At 44.9% G+C, this 20,000-nt stretch overlaps 1 protein-coding gene across 1 annotated transcript in view; it reads left to right on the plus strand.

Moving 5' to 3' along the window:
* Positions 1-20,000, plus strand: part of rxrab (retinoid x receptor, alpha b) — a 91,143-nt gene that overhangs the window by 52,024 nt on the left and 19,119 nt on the right. The window contains 3 exon segments of the mRNA XM_042101366.1: positions 801-970; positions 12,180-12,309; positions 15,130-15,262. Coding sequence (XP_041957300.1) covers positions 801-970; positions 12,180-12,309; positions 15,130-15,262 — 433 coding nt within the window.

Genomic DNA, 20,000 nt, shown 5'->3' on the forward strand with positions numbered 1-20,000 from the left:
AGTCCCTCTGTCACTGATCCATATGCTGCATCAACGTTAATTGGGGCAACTTGAGGAAATCCTCCTCAGTTGAACGAGATGACCTTATAGCCTGTATACCGGTAGCCTATGTCTTTACCACAGTAGGCTATGCAACTCAAATAGGACTGCCTTCACATAGTAGGCCTAGACTCAATTTGCTTAGTTTTCTTTGGCCTTGAAATCTCCTGATAGGCTAACAACTTTTTTTAACGTCACCCAAGACGTGCCGCTTGAAATGCACATGCGTTGTCACGGCTACATAAAAAAATCTTGCACACAGGAAGAAAGCTGTTAGGTCTTTTTTACATTTTATTTTATTCTCAAAAAACAAACGTTTGCATCATGTAAAGCAGACCTGTTGGTTACCCAACATAATAAGCTATTTTAAATGTAAAGCTTCCAATGCATATCGCCCCCATGTGTCCGAACCCGAAACGAACCCGACTATAATTTCCAAATATTTGTCCGAACCCGACCCGACCCGTCAGGTACCGTCGGGCTCGGGTCGGGTAGCCATACTCTAGTGTGTGTGTGTGTGTGTGAGTGTGTGTGTGTGCGTGTGTGTGAATCAGGTGTGGTAGTGTTGTTTTGGCTGTGCATGCCTGCATTATCCATCATGGGTGTAAACCAGAAGTGTGTGTGTGTGTGTGTGTGTGTGTGTGTGTGTGTGTGTGTGTGTGTGTGCGTGCGTGCGTGCGTGCGTGCGTGCGTGCGTGCGTGCGTGCGTGCGTGCGTGCGTGCGTGCGTGTGTGTGTGTGTGTGTGCGTGTGTGTGTGTAGCGGTGCAGGAGGAGCGTCAGCGGGGGAGAGAGCGGAGTGATGGAGAGGCGGAGTCGAGCGGGGGGGTGAATGAGGAGATGCCGGTGGAGAAGATTCTAGAAGCTGAGCTCACCGTCGAGCCCAAGACACACACCTACACAGAGGGCAGCCCTGGAACTCCTTCAACATCGGTGAGATGTGGCTCACACACACACACACACACACACACTACACACACACACACACACACACACACACACACACACACACACACTACACAGAGGGCAGCCCTGGAACTCCTTCAACATCGGTGAGATGTGGCTCACACGCACACACACACACACACACTACACAGAGGGCAGCCCTGGAACTCCTTCAACATCGGTGAGATGTGGTTCACACACACACACACACACACACACACACACACACACACACACATTCAAGCACTTCAGACTACATGCACTTCTCATAGACATATACAAACACACACCTCAATCTACACACAAACCTGACACAACACATAGATCAGATCAGACTTCACAAACCTCACAAACACTCACACACACACACACACACACACACACATACACACGCACACACACACACACACAGCCTACAATTTGGGGCAAATTGTCAATGAATCATTGCGTAGGTTGTATTAACATTGCTCTAGGGTATAGCAGTTGTTATGGGAAACATTGCTCTAGGGTATAGCAGTTGTTATGGGAAACATTGCTCTAGGGTAGAGCAGTTGTTATGGGAAACATTGCTCTAGGGTAGAGCAGTTGTTATGGGAAACATTGCTCTAGGGTAGAGCAGTTGTTATGGGAAACATTGAGCGTGAGACACACGCATTTCAATGGCTTCACACGCTCACACGCCACACATGGCATTTCTCACTCCGAGAAATTATTAACTTGCCCGCACAGAAATTTCTAAGAGCTATATTTTACAAACGTGTCACACAAACGTTTACAAACGTTGCTGTCTGTGCGCTCATTCAGCTCAGAGAGCTGCTGTTCAGTTACTAACCTATCGGGCAATCAGAAAATAGGATTTCTCAACCAATCAGGAAATAGTTTTGTTTTGATGTGGGTCCGCAACGTGGAGACTGCTGGTCCGCGGAGTCGTGGAGTGAAATTAGGCCCGGTGCTTCGTCTGATAGTTTGCTGCGCAGTTGATCAAAAAACTGCGGACCGACAAAAAAAGAAAATAACATTTCTGCTATCGATGTCATTAAACATGGAGCCATACAATAAAGTGGTGGTATGAGCGTTCATTCAATGCAGGCGTCTGCGCCAGAGAAACTGAAACTAATCGATAATGTTGGTATCAAAGCTCCGCTTCAACCTGTTGAATGCTATTTAATTGTTTAACGACACTTAATAGAACAACGTTGATCTTTGGAACTTCCATAGAAACAGAGCAGAGACTGTATAATACACTGTATAGCACTGAGTATTGTATAGTCAAATTTGAATATAACGTGGCTAAAAGCTATTGTAGCCTTCTTTCAATCTGTTAAAGATCCAAAAAAGCTGGTATTGTGTTTCCTGAATCCTTACATTCAGGCATTCAAATTAAACTTCATTAAAAAACATGTATTTATTTTCTCCATTTCCTACCAATGTATGATGCTTGCATGAGGGAAACATCCCAAAACAATGGCACCCATATAATGGTTGCTGTTTTGAGAAGTATTTATTTTCTTATGCAAGCATCATGCAAAAGCAATGAAACTAATTATATCTTAGTCATCGGCATAATAATGATTGTGATAATGATAATGACAATTTGATTTGGAGGGAGTGGGGTTGGGTACGTGTAGATGAGCCCTATGACCCCAAAGTCTGCCATGACTGGGCCTCAGGTCAAAGAAGTTTGAGAAAGGCTGGTCTACATAACCTGCATCAGATTGAGGTTTGCAGTGATGAGCCTGAAGGCACGGGTTGAGGACCCAGTCAGTTACGTCACAATATGCACATTTGTTTAAATTCATACCTACGTAATCACCATGACTAAAATTTTACTTTTTTTTTTTTAATCTTGAAAAAAAAAATATTGACCTACCTACCGACCCATTTTTATTTTTTTCTTTTGGCTATTACTGCAAACAAGAATATTTTTAAGGAAGGCCTCGTGACTGTGAAAATGGCTGACATTGAACCACAGTGCTTTAAATGGGAGCCCCCAGTATCAGTCATCAAGGCATCAAAATCTGCAGAAACACTTACAACACACAACATCACTCATAAACACACACACACACACACACACGGACAGAACCACCACTGTTCAAGAGACCATTTTGGGGCTAAATGTGCTTTTTCTCATTTGGTTGTTTTCTGTTTGTTTAGAGCAGAATGAGCCACTGCTGTTCAAAGGGCCCATTTGTGTGAAATTATTATTATAATTTATGTTATTATTATTTATTATTATTTACTATAGGGTTCTAGAATAAATAAAACAGTGTGTTTGAAATAATGGAATTTGTGCTCTCTCATGAAGCTGGGTCGATGGGACATGGGGAGGGTGGGTCATGGGAGGGTCATGTACTTCGATCAGGGGGGAGGGGGCGTGGCACTGTGCCAATGCCTCACTCCTGCAAACTTCAAAACTTGAGAGCCCTGGGGGGAAGTGGTTGAGCACTGCTCTCCCATGCCTACATCCACGTCTGAAGTGCCCTTGAGCAAGGCCCCTAACCCCTCACTGCTCTCCCATGCCTACATCCACGTCTGAAGTGCCCTTGAGCAAGGCCCCTAACCCCTCACTGCTCTCCTATGCCCACATCCACGGCTGAAGTGCCCTTGAGCAAGGCCCCTAACCCCTCACTGCTCTCCCATGCCCACATCCACGGCTGAAGTGCGCCGCTGATGTAGTAGGCAGCTCACTGTTCCGGGTTAGTGTGTGCTTCACCTCACTGTGTGTACACTGTGTGCTGTGTGTGTTTCACTAATTCACGGATTGGGATAAATGCAGAGACTATTTACCTCACAGGATTAAAAGAATATATACTTATACTGTATGCAGTTGTTATGGGAGTCATTGGCTGCTTAACTTATTTCTGAGCTAGTGGACAAACAGTTCATAGTGAGGAGTGACATTAAGTGGGTCTGGATGGAAGTTCTGCTATCAGTCTGACTTGAGGGAATGGCTGTGCTAGCAGCTGCTACATGCTAACCCTCTATCAGAGAGGGTTAAAGCGGAGCGAGAGGCGCAAACGTTCGACAATTTCCGTGTTCGATTATTGCAAGGGGGAGGGGGGAAAATCCCCCTTTATGCAGACCAGAGTAAACCCTCGCTGCACTAATGTCAATGGAGACTTGTGGAATTTTACCAATAAATTGGTCATTATGTCTTTCTGGATTTGTTGAGGGTTTTTTGGAAAATGTTGTCATAATCTGTAAGTGTTTGGGATCATTTCAAGCCTAAAAGTGTAATTTTTTAGCGTTCGGATTTGTAATAAAATAACTTAATATCAGACCATGCTGCTGCCAGTTACTGTCCTGTTGTTAGCATGCTAGCTAGCCTCTTAGCTAAGGTAACATTTTAAACGGAGAAGTGTAATTTCTTTGAAATGACAACTAGCTGAATAACATTACTGACATTAGTTAATAATCGCAATAATGTCACATTCGCAATAATACCCACTGACGATGGTGAGCCAGATACCTCAAAGAAAAAGAAGGGGTCATTCAATACGAAATATGACGAGTCATATTTAAAATAGCCTATGGTTTCGCAGAGACCGGTGACTCGCATGCACCAAGTCCTTTATGTGTGGTATTTGGCGATAAGTTGTCAAACGAAGCAATTAAACCATCAAAGCTAATTCGACATCTAGAGTCCAAGCATCGTACACTTAAAGACAAACCCCTCGAGTTCTTTGAGCGTAAGAAACGCGAGCAAGAAGGACAAAAAACTAGTGCTTAAAGCAACCACATCGGTGAACGTGGCTGCGCTAAAAGCCTCATAGTGGCTAGTCGGATTGCTAAATCTAAGAAGCCCTTTACTATTGGGGAAGAGTTAATTCTGCCTGCTGGTAAAGGCATGTGCAATGAACTCCTTGGGGAGGCTGCAGCAAAACAAAATAGCTCAGGTACCGCTTTCTGTCTATAGCACTGCACTGTCTATAGGCGAATTGATGATATGTCAGAGGATATTGAGGCACAGTTGTTAGAGAGGGCGAATGGGTCACCGTGGTACGATATCCAAGTTGGTTGAGTGTTTGAGTTGCGAGAGCCGCTGCAGAGATTTCTTACAGAAAAAAAGTCACCGTTAGCTGCATATTTTAGTGATGAGGGCTGGGTGTCAAAACTTGCTTACCTGTGTGACATATTCGGGTTGCTTAATGACCTCAACCTGTCACTGCAGAGGAGAATGACGACTGTCTTTAAACTGGCAGATAAAGTCGCTGCATTTAAAGCCAAGCTTGATTTGTGGGTACGACGAGTGGATCGGGGTGTATTTGATATGTTCCAAACAGTAGTGGGGGTTTTGGGAGAGACTGAGGCCGGGCCCTTTCTCTCGCAGCTGGTGCGCGATCACCTTGTTGCGCTTTCAAATGAGTTTGAGCGTTACTTCCCATCCTCCAAAGATCCACGGCAAACCAATGAGTGGGTCCGCAACCCATTTGTCAATAGTCCTAACTTGTCAGCGCAGGAGGAAGATCAGTTGATCGAAATTGCAAATGACGGTGGTCTTAATAGTTTTAATGACGACTCAAAAAAAAAAAAACATACAACAAAAATATATACAGTATGCGACGAGTCTATGCAGTGGTGGAGGATGAGAAGTGCTCCTGAAACAGAAAGGTCTTGAGCGTCTATGCAGTGGTGGAGGATGAGAAGTGCTCCTGAAACAGAAAGGTCTTGAGGTGAGCGTTGAAGAAGGAAAGGAGGGACAGTCACGGAGGGATTGAGGGAGGGAATTCCAGAGCTTAGGGGCCATGGTGCTGAAAGAGCTGCCACCTAGGGTAGAGTTCCAGAGCTTAGGGGCCATGGCGCTGAAAGAGCTGCCACCTAGGGTAGAGTTCCAGAGCTTAGGGGCCATGGCGCTGAAAGAGCTGCTACTAGGGTAGAGTACTAGGGTAGAGTTCCAGAGCTTAGGGGCCATGGTACTGAAAGAACTGCTACTAGGGTAGAGTACTAGGGTAGAGTTCCAGAGCTTAGGGGCCATGGTACTGAAAGAGCTGCTACTAGGGTAGAGTACTAGGGTAGAGTTCCAGAGCTTAGGGGCCATGGTACTGAAAGAGCTGCTACTAGGGTAGAGTACTAGGGTAGAGTTCCAGAGCTTAGGGGCCATGGTGCTGAAAGAGCTGCTACTGGTGGAGAGGCTGGTGCGAGGGGACAGAGAGGAGATTCTGGTTAGAGGATCTGAGGGAGCGGGAAGGAGTGTAAGGGCCCTATCATGACATTCTAAAGTGCATCGTCACTCGTCAAAAGTCTATTCAAATTTAGTAGGATGTCCAGTTTACATTGGGAGGGGTTTCGTTATCAAACATGGAGCGCATGGTGCAACAAGGTGTTCCTAGGTTTTTTAATCAGTCATTCCCTTTAATGGCGCAACGCGCGATATGTCAAATAAATGCATCGGTATTTTGGCATTAAACGGCGCATTTGAAGGAGGCTGCTTGCGAGACCGTATGGAATAGTCATTCTTAAACCATGCATTACTAAAACCTAGCATAGCCTTCACGCATTTGCACTCGTCTATTATTTGAACTCATTGGCTTGAATGAATTCATTCAAGTGAAACTAACTTCACCAAGGTGTCAGTCAACGAAGACAGTTATATGCAGTTACTTTCACTATTGACTGACAATGGGTTACCATCGAAAACATAGGCTGGAAAAAGCAACACTTACCCTAATATTGCTCAAATGACTGAATAAAACAACATTTATCCTGCAGAGGAGTTGCTTATATCTTGTGACAGTGCTTCTTCAGCTGTGCTCCATACGTGTCTCTCGCCTCTCCCCTAATCACTTTTAACCGTCATTACCAATTTGCAAATGATGGTGAATAACTACTCATCATGAGATGTACAGTATTTCGTAATATCTTTATTCTAATTATGTTTCCCATTGTAATCGTGCAATTTGTAATGCTTTGCATGGACGTGTGCTGGTGTGCGTTCATGAATGATAGAAGGATGGTGCATGCACCTGCCAATATGACTGTTGACATGCGCTCTTAAAATAGCATATGAACAACTCGCCATTGACTTCTGACCAGGTTTAGGTGGTGTACGATAGCAATTTTTAGACAACGCGCCAGGCCCCTCCCTAGGTTGTTAATGGCCACACCCCTGGGCGCAATGTTTAAAAAATAAACGGGCAAAATACCAAATTAAACTTTCCGCAGGTTTGGATCTTAGTGAACTGTGCAGTACTGACCAGTACAGTTTGTGTCTTAGTGAACTGCAGTACTGACCCCAGAATAGTTTGTGTCTTAATGAACTGAAGTATTGACCAGTACAGTTTGTGTCTTAGTGAACTGCAGTACTGACCCCAGTACAGTTTGTGTCTTAATGAACTGCAGTACTGACCAGTACAGTTTGTGTCTTAGTGAACTGAAGTACTGACCAGTACAATTTGTGTCTTAGTGAACTAAAGTACTGACCAGTACAGTTTGTGTCCTAGTGAACTGCAGTACTGACCCCAGTACAGTTTGTGTCTTAGTGAACTGAAGTACTGACCAGTACAGTTTGTGTCCTAGTGAACTGCAGTACTGACCCCAGTACAGTTTGTGTCTTAATGAACTGCAGTACTGACCAGTACAGTTTGTGTCTTAGTGAACTGTGCAGTACTGACCAGTACAGTTTTTGTCTTAGTGAACTGCAGTACTGACCCCACACTCAGACACGTCAAACCCCCGGCGTCTCAAACCAAAACTCACTTATACGATGAGCGCAATGTTGTTGAGACCATTGTCAAAATTAATACAAAACTTATAAACACAAAATAACAATAATCTCTTTCGGATGCACGCTCTCTGAATGCCCTCTCTTTTATTCTCTCTCTCTCTCTCTCTCTCTCTCTGTCTCTCGCTCTTTTTTTCCTCTCATCTTTTGTCTCTCTATCATCTGGTTCTGTTTAAAAGCTTGTTTGCCTGACGTGGTCACCATTGAAGAATGTTTTGTAGACCACAAACTAATTTGCTTACGCATTTCAGCTCTACCCCGTCATTCAACCCTGAGCAGAAAGCAAAGGAAAGCCCTCCTCTCCTTATATATATATATACTGTAGGAGTATGCAGTACATGAACAAGTTCAGTTTTCTTGTAGTCAGATTCTGTACTGTTGTGTCATTTTGCAGTGTCTTGGTTGGGACTGTTAGACGGCCTAATACAGCTTGTCCTAACTGCATTCGAGCATCTGACTGTGGCTTTGCATTGAGTGCTCTCTGTCCACACTCAATCTGTTACTCATACTGGTCTATTGCATCATTAGTGTTCTCTGTCCACATTCAATCTGTTACTCATACTGGTCTATTGCATCATTAGTGTTCTCTGTCCACATTCAATCTGTTACTCATACTGGTCTATTGCATCATTAGTGCTCTCTGTCCACACTCAATCTGTTACTCATACTGGTCTATCGCATCATTAGGGCTCTCTGTCCACACTCAATCTGTTACTCATACTGGTCTATTGCATCATTAGGGCTCTCTGTCCACACTCAATCTGTTACTCATACTGGTCTATCGCATCATTAGGGCTCTATCTTGCACTCCAGCGCAATTGACTTTGTATACTCGCGCTTTTGTCTTTCCTATTTTGCAGTCAGCGCATGTTGGAATTTTCCCTCCACAGGTACATGTGCGCCCACGGGGGCGTTTCAGCAAAAGAGGGGGCGTGTTCCGACGCTAACGGTCCCGTGTTCCGACGCTAACGGTCCCTGTTGATTTTTTGCAGTTTCAGAAAACAATTCCGCCACAGACCAGGAACCTCCTGGTCTAAAGTCATGGCGCAAATTCAGATGCTATTTTAAGGGTGCATGCATGGCCACAGGTCTGCAGGAATGAATGCTATGCACACTGATCTACAGACACCCTGTGCACAGATGGAAACATTCAAAGCCTTGATAATATTTGTCCGTTTCCCGGTTTTGTTCGTGCATTGGTCAACTAAAAATTTAGTAGCCTATATAGGCCTAGTACATCTACATGCAATATCTTTACAACAACAACGCCTAATTACGACCTATTAATTTGGACAACTTTATACAGCCCTATAAAGTTAAAGTTATCCTTTAAAGTTATCCTTTAGTTTTGTTCCAATTTACCGTTGTATATGGCTTTAAACGACGTGTGCGCTTTTAACACCAGCCTATAAGCATTATTCCAGCTGCATTAAGGTTTTGACAAGCACCACAATTTTGCCTACCTTGTTGTAGCCCATCTGAAATAACTCCAAGCTTTGCTATGTTCCCTCCATCCTTTCGCTGTTTTCAAAAAACATCTTATATCCATGATGGTCTTGAAGTCTTGAGTTTGTGAATTCGCTTAAATAAGCTTATTATGTGCTGTTAACCAGCAACCATAGACAGTAAAAGAAAGCAGCAAGTAGCCTTGGCTACAATTTCTGTAGTTGCTGCGTCCATTCATTGTTATTCTCTCTCCTGCTCAAACAAAAGTTGTGCGTGCATTAAGTTGATGATAACGTGTTTACAAACTCTACCTTACATAAAATATTGTGAATAGCCTACTGTCATGCAGTTAATGGGATACTGTGCAGAGTTGGAAAGTTAGGTCAACTTGGAAACTGTTTGTCGTTGTTGAGTTGCCTGATGGTAATACAGCCGTAGCTAACACCTGCAGGAGCGCTTGCTTGGGCGCCTGTGTTGCGCAATGCACTTTGCTCCTCTCATCTATACGAAGCAGTTCCCATTTCTCCAAACCATACATAATTACAAGGACAAATATTGCTACACGAGGGAAATCAGTGTGGTGTCCGGTGTGAAAAAATAGGTATAAATCTAGCGTACACATTTCTACTAATCACGGATGTGTTGATAACATAAATTAGGAAATATTAGAGGACTTAATGAGACGTGATGTTGAAATGCATGCCGATGCCATTTAACCCAAATGCCCCAGCAGCAGCATGAGAGAGGAGAGCTTATCTGACAGAAGATCATTGTCTATAGTGAGGTAATGTTAGATTACATTGCAAAAATATCAGTGATTCAGTGAGAGTGATCCCAAAACATCGGAAAGTGACATTTCTGTCATACATTTTGTCAAGAGGAAAAATCAATAGCAAACTGTTCCCAACTGACTATAGCGCTGTGAACCGTTCCTGGCTGTGCCTGGCAAATCCGCCATCATAATAGCAATCCGCAATGGAACAAGCGTGCCTGTTGTTAAAGGGAATATGAGATGATGCTCTGATTGGTTTATTGCACGTTACGCCCAAACCACACCCATGAGTAATGTAGCTACTACAGACCACCCCATTTTACTAGATTTTCGTCGGACGCAACAGTCAATTTCCCGCCAGTGAAATAGTAACAGCGCCCAAGATCCGCCCACAAAGCGATTTGCGCAAAGTCAATTGCGCTGGAGTGGAAGATAGAGCCCATAGTGTTCTCTGTCCACACTCAATCTGTTACTCATACTGGTCTATTGTGTAATTTCTCTTGTTCAAAATAGTTACAGGCCACCAGTCCAACAAAAGTTCTTCTCAAAAACGCTGCACCACATTGCACCTATTAGGACGTGGTGTTAATCTGTCATGAGGATGCAGTTAGAACATGGTGTTAATCTCTCATGAGGATGCGTGAGGACGTGATGTTAATCTCTCATGAGGATGCATTTAGAACATGGTGTTAATCTCTCATGAGGATGCAGTTAGAACATGGTGTTAATCTCTCATGCAGTTAGAACATGGTGTTAATCTCTCATGAGGATGCATTTAGAAGATGGTGTTAATCTCTCACGAGGATGCAGTTAGAACATGGTGTTAATCTCATGCAGTTAGAACATGGTGTTAATCTCTCATGAGGATGCATTTAGAAGATGGTGTTAATCTCTCATGAGGATGCAGTTAGAACATGGTGTTAATCTCTCATGAGGATGCAGTTAGAACATGGTGTTAATCTCTCATGCAGTTAGAACATGGTGTTAATCTCTCATGAGGATGCAGTTAGAACATGGTGTTAATCTCTCATGAGGATGCAGTTAGAAGATGGTGCTAATCTCTCATGAGGATGCAGTTAGAACATGGTGTTAATCTCTCATGAGGATGCGTGAGGACGTGGTGTTAATCTCTCATGAGGACGTGGTGTTAATTTCTCATGAGGACGTGGTGTTAATCTGTTTGTCTGTCAGACTCTTCGCCACGCCACGCTACTCCACTCCCTTTGGTGCCTTGATAAAGCGCTGTATAAATGCAATGGTGGCCATGTCCTGTTCTGTTGTTGTTCTAGATACAGTATATACAGTATGTGGTGATTAATGGTGTCTCTGTCCTGTTGTTGTTCTAGATACAGTATATACAGTATGTGGTGATTAACGAGACTGGATAGTTAACTCAACAAGACTGGATAGTTAACCAGGTAGTACTCTAAAAAGTAGGGTTACAATATATATACAGTATGTGGTGATTAATGTTGTCTCTGTCCTGTTGTTGTTCTAGATACAGTATATACAGTATGTGGTGGTTAATGGTGTCTCTGTCCTGTTCTCTGTCCTGTTGTTGTTCTAGATCAGGGGTTCTCAAAGTTTTGATTGGTGAGGGCCAATTCAGGGACCCAACATTAGCTGAGGGCCACCAAAGGGGCGGGGGGAGAAAAAAAAAAAAACCTGGAAAAAAATCCCATTTGTAATGATTTTAATGAGCAGGTTGCATCAGTTTATATTTTTTGCATTAAACAATTAAATTAAATTATAAACAATTAGCATTAAAGAATTAAATAATTCATAACTGAGGCTAAACCTGGCAAAACTTGTGAAAATCTTAAGAAAAATTGCAATGCACACACAATCCCTGGGGTTCTCTTCCCTCAACAGACACATTTGGGATATAACAGTTCTGGTTGCAGTCCATTTCAAGTACAAATTTATTTAGAACAAACAGTTCCAGTTTCTTCAAACTCGAACAAGCACCACAGGAAACTCGAACAAGCAACTCGGACAAGCACCACAGGAAAACCTGACGGCCACTAAACTTCACTAATTGGAGATTCATTCTTTTCAAAGCACACAGTACAGTTGTACAGTTTTAACAGTTTTACAGATGTTATCAGATGTTATCGCAGGCCGCCAGAAATGTTTCTGCGGGCCGCCATTGGCCCCCGGGCCTCACTTTGAGAACCTATGTTCTAGATATATACAGTATGTGCTGATTAATGGTGTCTCTGTCCTGTTCTCTGTCCTGTTCTGTTGTCCTGCAGCCCAATGACCCAGTGACAAACATCTGCCAGGCGGCCGACAAGCAGCTGTTCACCCTGGTGGAGTGGGCCAAGAGGATCCCGCACTTCTCTGAGCTGCCCCTGGACGACCAGGTCATCCTCCTCAGAGCAGGTACACACTGTGTGTGTGTGTGTGTGTGTGTGTGTGTGTGTGTATGACCAGGTCATCCTCCTCAGAGCAGGTACACACTGTGTGTGTGTGTGTGTGTATGACCAGGTCATCCTCCTCAGAGCAGGTACACACTGTGTGTGTGTGTGTGTGTGTGTGTATGACCAGGTCATCCTCCTCAGAGCAGGTACACACTGTGTGTGTGTGTGTGTGTGTGTGTATGACCAGGTCATCCTCCTCAGAGCAGGTACACACTGTGTGTGTGTGTGTGTGTGTGTGTATGACCAGGTCATCCTCCTCAGAGCAGGTACACACTGTGTGTGTGTGTGTGTGTGTGTGTGTGTATGACCAGGTCATCCTCCTCAGGGGGTCGTTTCTAGAAAGCATCGTTTGCTAACTTGCGTCGCAACCTTGGTAGTTCGAACTCTCAATCGCAAACAAGGACGCAAAGTTTGGTCGTTTGAACTACTGCCCCTAGGCAGTCGCACTTGTGTCGTTCCTTGGTAGTTCCTGTTGGTGTCCGGAGCGCCTAACCAAAAATCACAACCGCCTAACCAAAATTTGCGAAGTGGATGTTTATTTCGTGACTCAATGATTAATCTATCCTGTAGCTTAATTTTGATTAAGACACTGCTCCCCTACTTGGCTCATTCTTGCTATTTATGTTAATTAAAGTATTGCCTTGCTTTTAGTATTATAATCTTCACAGTCCCTAACAACAGCAGTGGTAAATGGTGTAGTGGCTAAAGCAGATGACTTATTATCCCAACGTTGTAGGTTCGATTTTCTTATGATGTGAGATTGTCCTCTTGCTTCTCGCTACCTGCAGGTGAGCTAGTGTGACACGTAGATTAAATTGTTTTTGACTGATGTATACCTACCTATTGTACTCTCGATGTAGAGTAACTATATACATAAATATGTATGGTCAAAACCTATTGTTGTGTCTCGTAGGCCTACTCAGAGATAAAAAGAAGAGATAGGATGCGAACTCCGGCCGAGCACGCAGTGCACCAACGCGCTGCCGTTAAGCCACGAGACAGTTGATAACCTATGGGATACCCAGATATTTGTCCAGGCTATATATTTTTTCCAACACAGATATTTAACACAAATAATGACTCATATTGGTCTGCTTAAGTTAACTGTTTTATATGCTTGCAATAGGTTTAGGTTTTGGCTGATGCCAATGACAATACCAGCATTAATCACTCGGTTTAGATTAGAAACATGTCGACATAGGCCGTGACAGAACATTTCTAGGGGGTGGGGTATTACACGTTTCCACTGTTTCCACCAATGATATGTATCGCTGCATCATCAACAACGTTGTTGGAACTATGGTGTTCGAACGTCGGAGGTAGCGAATTGCGACACAGGTACGATGCTTTCTGGAAACAGGTGTAACAGTGTCGTTGTTTGGTCGCAAGTTGCGTCGTACCATGGTGGTTAAGCAACGTCGTTGCTAACTTTTCTAGAAACGAACCCCAGAGCAGGTACACACTGTGTGTGTGTGTGTGTGTGTGTGTATGACCAAGTCATCCTCCTCAGAGCAGGCACACATATACACTGTGCGCTGTGCTTCTTCTGGAATGTTGGGCTGCCAGCTGTTGATCCCTTGATCCCTTCATATCCTGGCAGCTCGTGTTTGCATTCTCTGAATGCGTGTGTATGTGTGTGTCTCTGTGAGTGTGTGTGTGTGTCTCTGAGAGTGTGTGTGTGTGTGTGCGTGTGTGTGCTGAGACAATGTATGTATTAAAGGAGAATTCCGGTGTGATATTGACCTAAAGTGTATTGAAACATGATACCGAGTGTGAACGTATGTCTCATAGCCCATCTCGACTTGTCCCCTGCACTCCAAAATCTGGCGCTAGTTAGCCGATGCTACCAACAGCTTTTTCAGTAGTGGTGCTTCGGCATCGGGCTAGCCATGCAAATAAATCACTGTTTTACACCCAGTAGCAGCAACTGGAATCCATGCATTTCCACTGAATTATTTTTGGAATCTGATCCCTTATCATACCTGTTCATTCTTACTCGTTGCTCGACTTATCGTGACTAAATTCAAGATGGCTGCAAACGCTAAACTTTGTGAAGATACTGTCTGTATAAATCGTCTTGTAAGTAAACTACCAGTGCTTTTTCAAAGTTCTCAATGTCTCGTTTTAAATGTCAGGGCCCTCGGAAGTCTACCAATGAAGTGTGGAGATACATTGAGCCTCGTAAATGGGTGTAAAACAGTGATTTATTTGCATGGCTAGCCCGATGCCGAAGCACCACTATTGAAAAAGCTGTTGGTAGCATCGGCTAACTAGCGCCAGATTTTGGAGTGCAGGGGACAAGCCGAGATGGGCTATGAGACATACGTTCACACTCGGTATCATGTTTCAATACACTTTAGGTCAATATCACACCGGAATTCTCCTTTAACATGTGAATGAGGCTTATTACAGCACATTTCCTCTAAGTGTATGCATTTGTGTGTGTGTGTGTGTGTATGTGTGAGAGACTGCCACTTGTGAATGCGTTCCCCTTGAGCTGTCAGTAGGACACAGAGAGCCCACCCAAAGCAGCCAGGGATGAGCTCTTAATCTGCCTCACGCTGTCTCTCTGGGTCTCTTCCGCTCCCTCTCTCTCTCTCTCTCTCTCTCTCTCTTTCTTCCACTCCCTTCCTCTCTCTCTCTCTTCCACTCTTTCACTCTTCCTCTCTCTTCCTCTCTCTCCCTCTCACTCTCTATCTCTCTCCCTCTCTCTCCCTCTCTCTATCCCTCCCTCCCCCCCTCTCTCCCTCTCTCTCTCCCCCTCCCTCTCTCTCGGTTGCAGGGTGGAATGAGCTTCTGATCGCCTCTTTCTCGCACCGCTCCATCTCGGTGAAGGACGGCATCCTGCTGGCCACTGGGCTGCACGTCCACAGGAACAGTGCCCACAGCGCGGGCGTGGGCGCCATCTTCGACCGGTAGGCCACCGCCATCTCTCTCTCTCTCTCTCTCTCTCTCTCTCTCTCTCTCCCTATCTCTTTCTCTCTCTCTCTCCCTCTCTCTCTCTCTCTTCCTCTCCCACAGCGCGATAGGCTACCGCCAGCATGCCATGGTGCCCACACCTCCCAACGCCAGCATGCCATGGTGCCCATACCTCCCAACTAGACTATGGTGCCATACCACCAGGGGGATGGTGGGGCAAAATGTATGACGTCATCAAATCGATATATACAGGCAACAAATGGGGAATAAAAATTGGCAACAAATGAACGGAATAGTTCAGTCAAGGGCATGGGGTGACACAGGGTTGCAGTTTGAGTCCAACTTTGTTAAACATTTATATTAATGAATTAGCGGTGTTACTGGATCGATCTGCAACACCTGGGCTCACCCTGTTGGACCCGGAATTTAAATTATTGTTCTATGCGGATGACCTGGTGCTGATGTCGCCCACTGAACACGATCTACAGCAGCACCTGGACCTGCTAGAGCAGTACTGTCAGAACTGGGCCTTGACAGTCAATTTGGACAAATCAAAAGTTATGATCTTCCAAAAACAACCCAGAGATCCTCAAGGAACCAGACACCTGTTCACTCTAGACAACATCGCCCTAGAGAATGTTACAAACTATAATTATCTTAGTTTAAAAATAAATGCCTCAGGAAACTTTGCAGTGAATACACTGAAAGAAAAAGCATGAAGAGCATGTTATGCTATAACAAGACATTTTCAGCAGAGAGATATTCCAATTAAAATCTGGTCCAAAATATTTGACACCACCATCCTGCCTATTGCACTTTATGGAAGTGAAATATGGGGTCCACTCACTATGCAAGACTACACTAGATGGGATAAACACCCTGTAGAAGCCCTGTATGCTGAATTCTGTAGAAATGTGTTACACATCCAAAGAAAAGTGCCCACAAATGCCTGCAGGGCAGAATTAGGCACGGTTTCCACACTAAAAAAGGTCACTAAAATTCTGGATTCACCAACATTCTCTTCACTTTAAAGCATTTCAATCCCAAGAACTGAGCCCTAAATCCAGTCCCCTAAATCAGTTAGTCTTGAAACTACTAATTAACTAATCCACTAACCTCTAACACAGATTGTGTTCAGACCAGCACTGCTTCCCAACCAATTAAAGTTAACTTAACAAGAAAAACAAAGAATACTATTTGGAACATTGGAATAATGAAACCAAAACACAACACAAATTAGAATGCTATTTGGCCATTAAAAAAGATTATCAATTGGCAGAGTATCTCTACACTGTCAGAGATCACAGTCTAGCCATAGAGTAAGGCAGACACATCTCCTCTACACTGTCAGAGATCACAGTCTAGCCATAGAGTAAGGCAGACACATCTCCTCTACACTGTCAGAGATCACAGTCTAGCCATAGAGTAAGGCTTCGCTGCAGACACATCTCCTCTACACTGTCAGAGATCACAGTCTAGCCATAGAGTAAGGCTTCGCTGCAGACACATCTCCTCTACACTGTCAGAGATCACAGTCTAGCCATAGAGTAAGGCTTCGCTGCAGACACATCTCCTCTACACTGTCAGAGATCACAGTCTAGCCATAGAGTAAGGCTTCGCTGCAGACACATCTCCTCTACACTGTCAGAGATCACAGTCTAGCCATAGAGTAAGGCTTCGCTGCAGACACATCTCCTCTACACTGTCAGAGATCACAGTCTAGCCATAGAGTAAGGCTTCGCTGCAGACACATCTCCTCTACACTGTCAGAGATCACAGTCTAGCCATAGAGTAAGGCTTCGCTGCAGACACATCTCCTCTACACTGTCAGAGATCACAGTCTAGCCATAGAGTAAGGCTTCGCTGCAGACACATCTCCTCTACACTGTCAGAGATCACAGTCTAGCCATAGAGTAAGGCTTCGCTGCAGACACATCTCCTCTACACTGTCAGAGATCACAGTCTAGCCATAGAGTAAGGCAGACACATCTCCTCTACACTGTCAGAGATCACAGTCTAGCCATAGAGTAAGGCAGACACATCTCCTCTACACTGTCAGAGATCACAGTCTAGCCATAGAGTAAGGCAGACACATCTCCTCTACACTGTCAGAGATCACAGTCTAGCCATAGAGTAAGGCAGACACATCTCCTCTACACTGTCAGAGATCACAGTCTAGCCATAGAGTAAGGCTTCGCTGCAGACACATCTCCTCTACACTGTCAGAGATCACAGTCTAGCCATAGAGTAAGGCTTCGCTGCAGACACATCTCCTCTACACTGTCAGAGATCACAGTCTAGCCATAGAGTAAGGCTTCGCTGCAGACACATCTCCTCTACACTGTCAGAGATCACAGTCTAGCCATAGAGTAAGGCTTCGCTGCAGACACATCTCCTCTACACTGTCAGAGATCACAGTCTAGCCATAGAGTAAGGCTTCGCTGCAGACACATCTCCTCTACACTGTCAGAGATCACAGTCTAGCCATAGAGTAAGGCTTCGCTGCAGACACATCTCCTCTACACTGTCAGAGATCACAGTCTAGCCATAGAGTAAGGCTTCGCTGCAGACACATCTCCTCTACACTGTCAGAGATCACAGTCTAGCCATAGAGTAAGGCTTCGCTGCAGACACATCTCCTCTACACTGTCAGAGATCACAGTCTAGCCATAGAGTAAGGCTTCGCTGCAGACACATCTCCTCTACACTGTCAGAGATCACAGTCTAGCCATAGAGTAAGGCTTCGCTGCAGACACATCTCCTCTACACTGTCAGAGATCACAGTCTAGCCATAGAGTAAGGCTTCGCTGCAGACACATCTCCTCTACACTGTCAGAGATCACAGTCTAGCCATAGAGTAAGGCTTCGCTGCAGACACATCTCCTCTACACTGTCAGAGATCACAGTCTAGCCATAGAGTAAGGCTTCGCTGCAGACACATCTCCTCTACACTGTCAGAGATCACAGTCTAGCCATAGAGTAAGGCAGACACATCTCCTCTACACTGTCAGAGATCACAGTCTAGCCATAGAGTAAGGCAGACACATCTCCTCTACACTGTCAGAGATCACAGTCTAGCCATAGAGTAAGGCAGACACATCTCCTCTACACTGTCAGAGATCACAGTCTAGCCATAGAGTAAGGCTTCGCTGCAGACACATCTCCTCTACACTGTCAGAGATCACAGTCTAGCCATAGAGTAAGGCTTCGCTGCAGACACATCTCCTCTACACTGTCAGAGATCACAGTCTAGCCATAGAGTAAGGCTTCGCTGCAGACACATCTCCTCTACACTGTCAGAGATCACAGTCTAGCCATAGAGTAAGGCTTCGCTGCAGACACATCTCCTCTACACTGTCAGAGATCACAGTCTAGCCATAGAGTAAGGCTTCGCTGCAGACACATCTCCTCTACACTGTCAGAGATCACAGTCTAGCCATAGAGTAAGGCTTCGCTGCAGACACATCTCCTCTACACTGTCAGAGATCACAGTCTAGCCATAGAGTAAGGCTTCGCTGCAGACACATCTCCTCTACACTGTCAGAGATCACAGTCTAGCCATAGAGTAAGGCTTCGCTGCAGACACATCTCCTCTACACTGTCAGAGATCACAGTCTAGCCATAGAGTAAGGCTTCGCTGCAGACACATCTCCTCTACACTGTCAGAGATCACAGTCTAGCCATAGAGTAAGGCTTCGCTGCAGACACATCTCCTCTACACTGTCAGAGATCACAGTCTAGCCATAGAGTAAGGCTTCGCTGCAGACACATCTCCTCTACACTGTCAGAGATCACAGTCTAGCCATAGAGTAAGGCTTCGCTGCAGACACATCTCCTCTACACTGTCAGAGATCACAGTCTAGCCATAGAGTAAGGCTTCGCTGCAGACACATCTCCTCTACACTGTCAGAGATCAGAGTCTAGCCATAGAGTAAGGCTTCGCTGCAGACACATCTCCTCTACACTGTCAGAGATCACAGTCTAGCCATAGAGTAAGGCTTCGCTGCAGACACATCTCCTCTACACTGTCAGAGATCACAGTCTAGCCATAGAGTAAGGCTTCGCTGCAGACACATCTCCTCTACACTGTCAGAGATCACAGTCTAGCCATAGAGTAAGGCTTCGCTGCAGACACATCTCCTCTACACTGTCAGAGATCACAGTCTAGCCATAGAGTAAGGCTTCGCTGCAGACACATCTCCTCTACACTGTCAGAGATCACAGTCTAGCCATAGAGTAAGGCTTCGCTGCAGACACATCTCCTCTACACTGTCAGAGATCACAGTCTAGCCATAGAGTAAGGCTTCGCTGCAGACACATCTCCTCTACACTGTCAGAGATCACAGTCTAGCCATAGAGTAAGGCTTCGCTGCAGACACATCTCCTCTACACTGTCAGAGATCACAGTCTAGCCATAGAGTAAGGCTTCGCTGCAGACACATCTCCTCTACACTGTCAGAGATCACAGTCTAGCCATAGAGTAAGGCTTCGCTGCAGACACATCTCCTCTACACTGTCAGAGATCACAGTCTAGCCATAGAGTAAGGCTTCGCTGCAGACACATCTCCTCTACACTGTCAGAGATCACAGTCTAGCCATAGAGTAAGGCTTCGCTGCAGACACATCTCCTCTACACTGTCAGAGATCACAGTCTAGCCATAGAGTAAGGCTTCGCTGCAGACACATCTCCTCTACACTGTCAGAGATCACAGTCTAGCCATAGAGTAAGGCTTC

This window comes from Alosa sapidissima, chromosome 8, assembly GCF_018492685.1.
Source record: "Alosa sapidissima isolate fAloSap1 chromosome 8, fAloSap1.pri, whole genome shotgun sequence".
In the NCBI taxonomy this organism is placed as follows: domain Eukaryota; kingdom Metazoa; phylum Chordata; class Actinopteri; order Clupeiformes; family Clupeidae; genus Alosa; species Alosa sapidissima.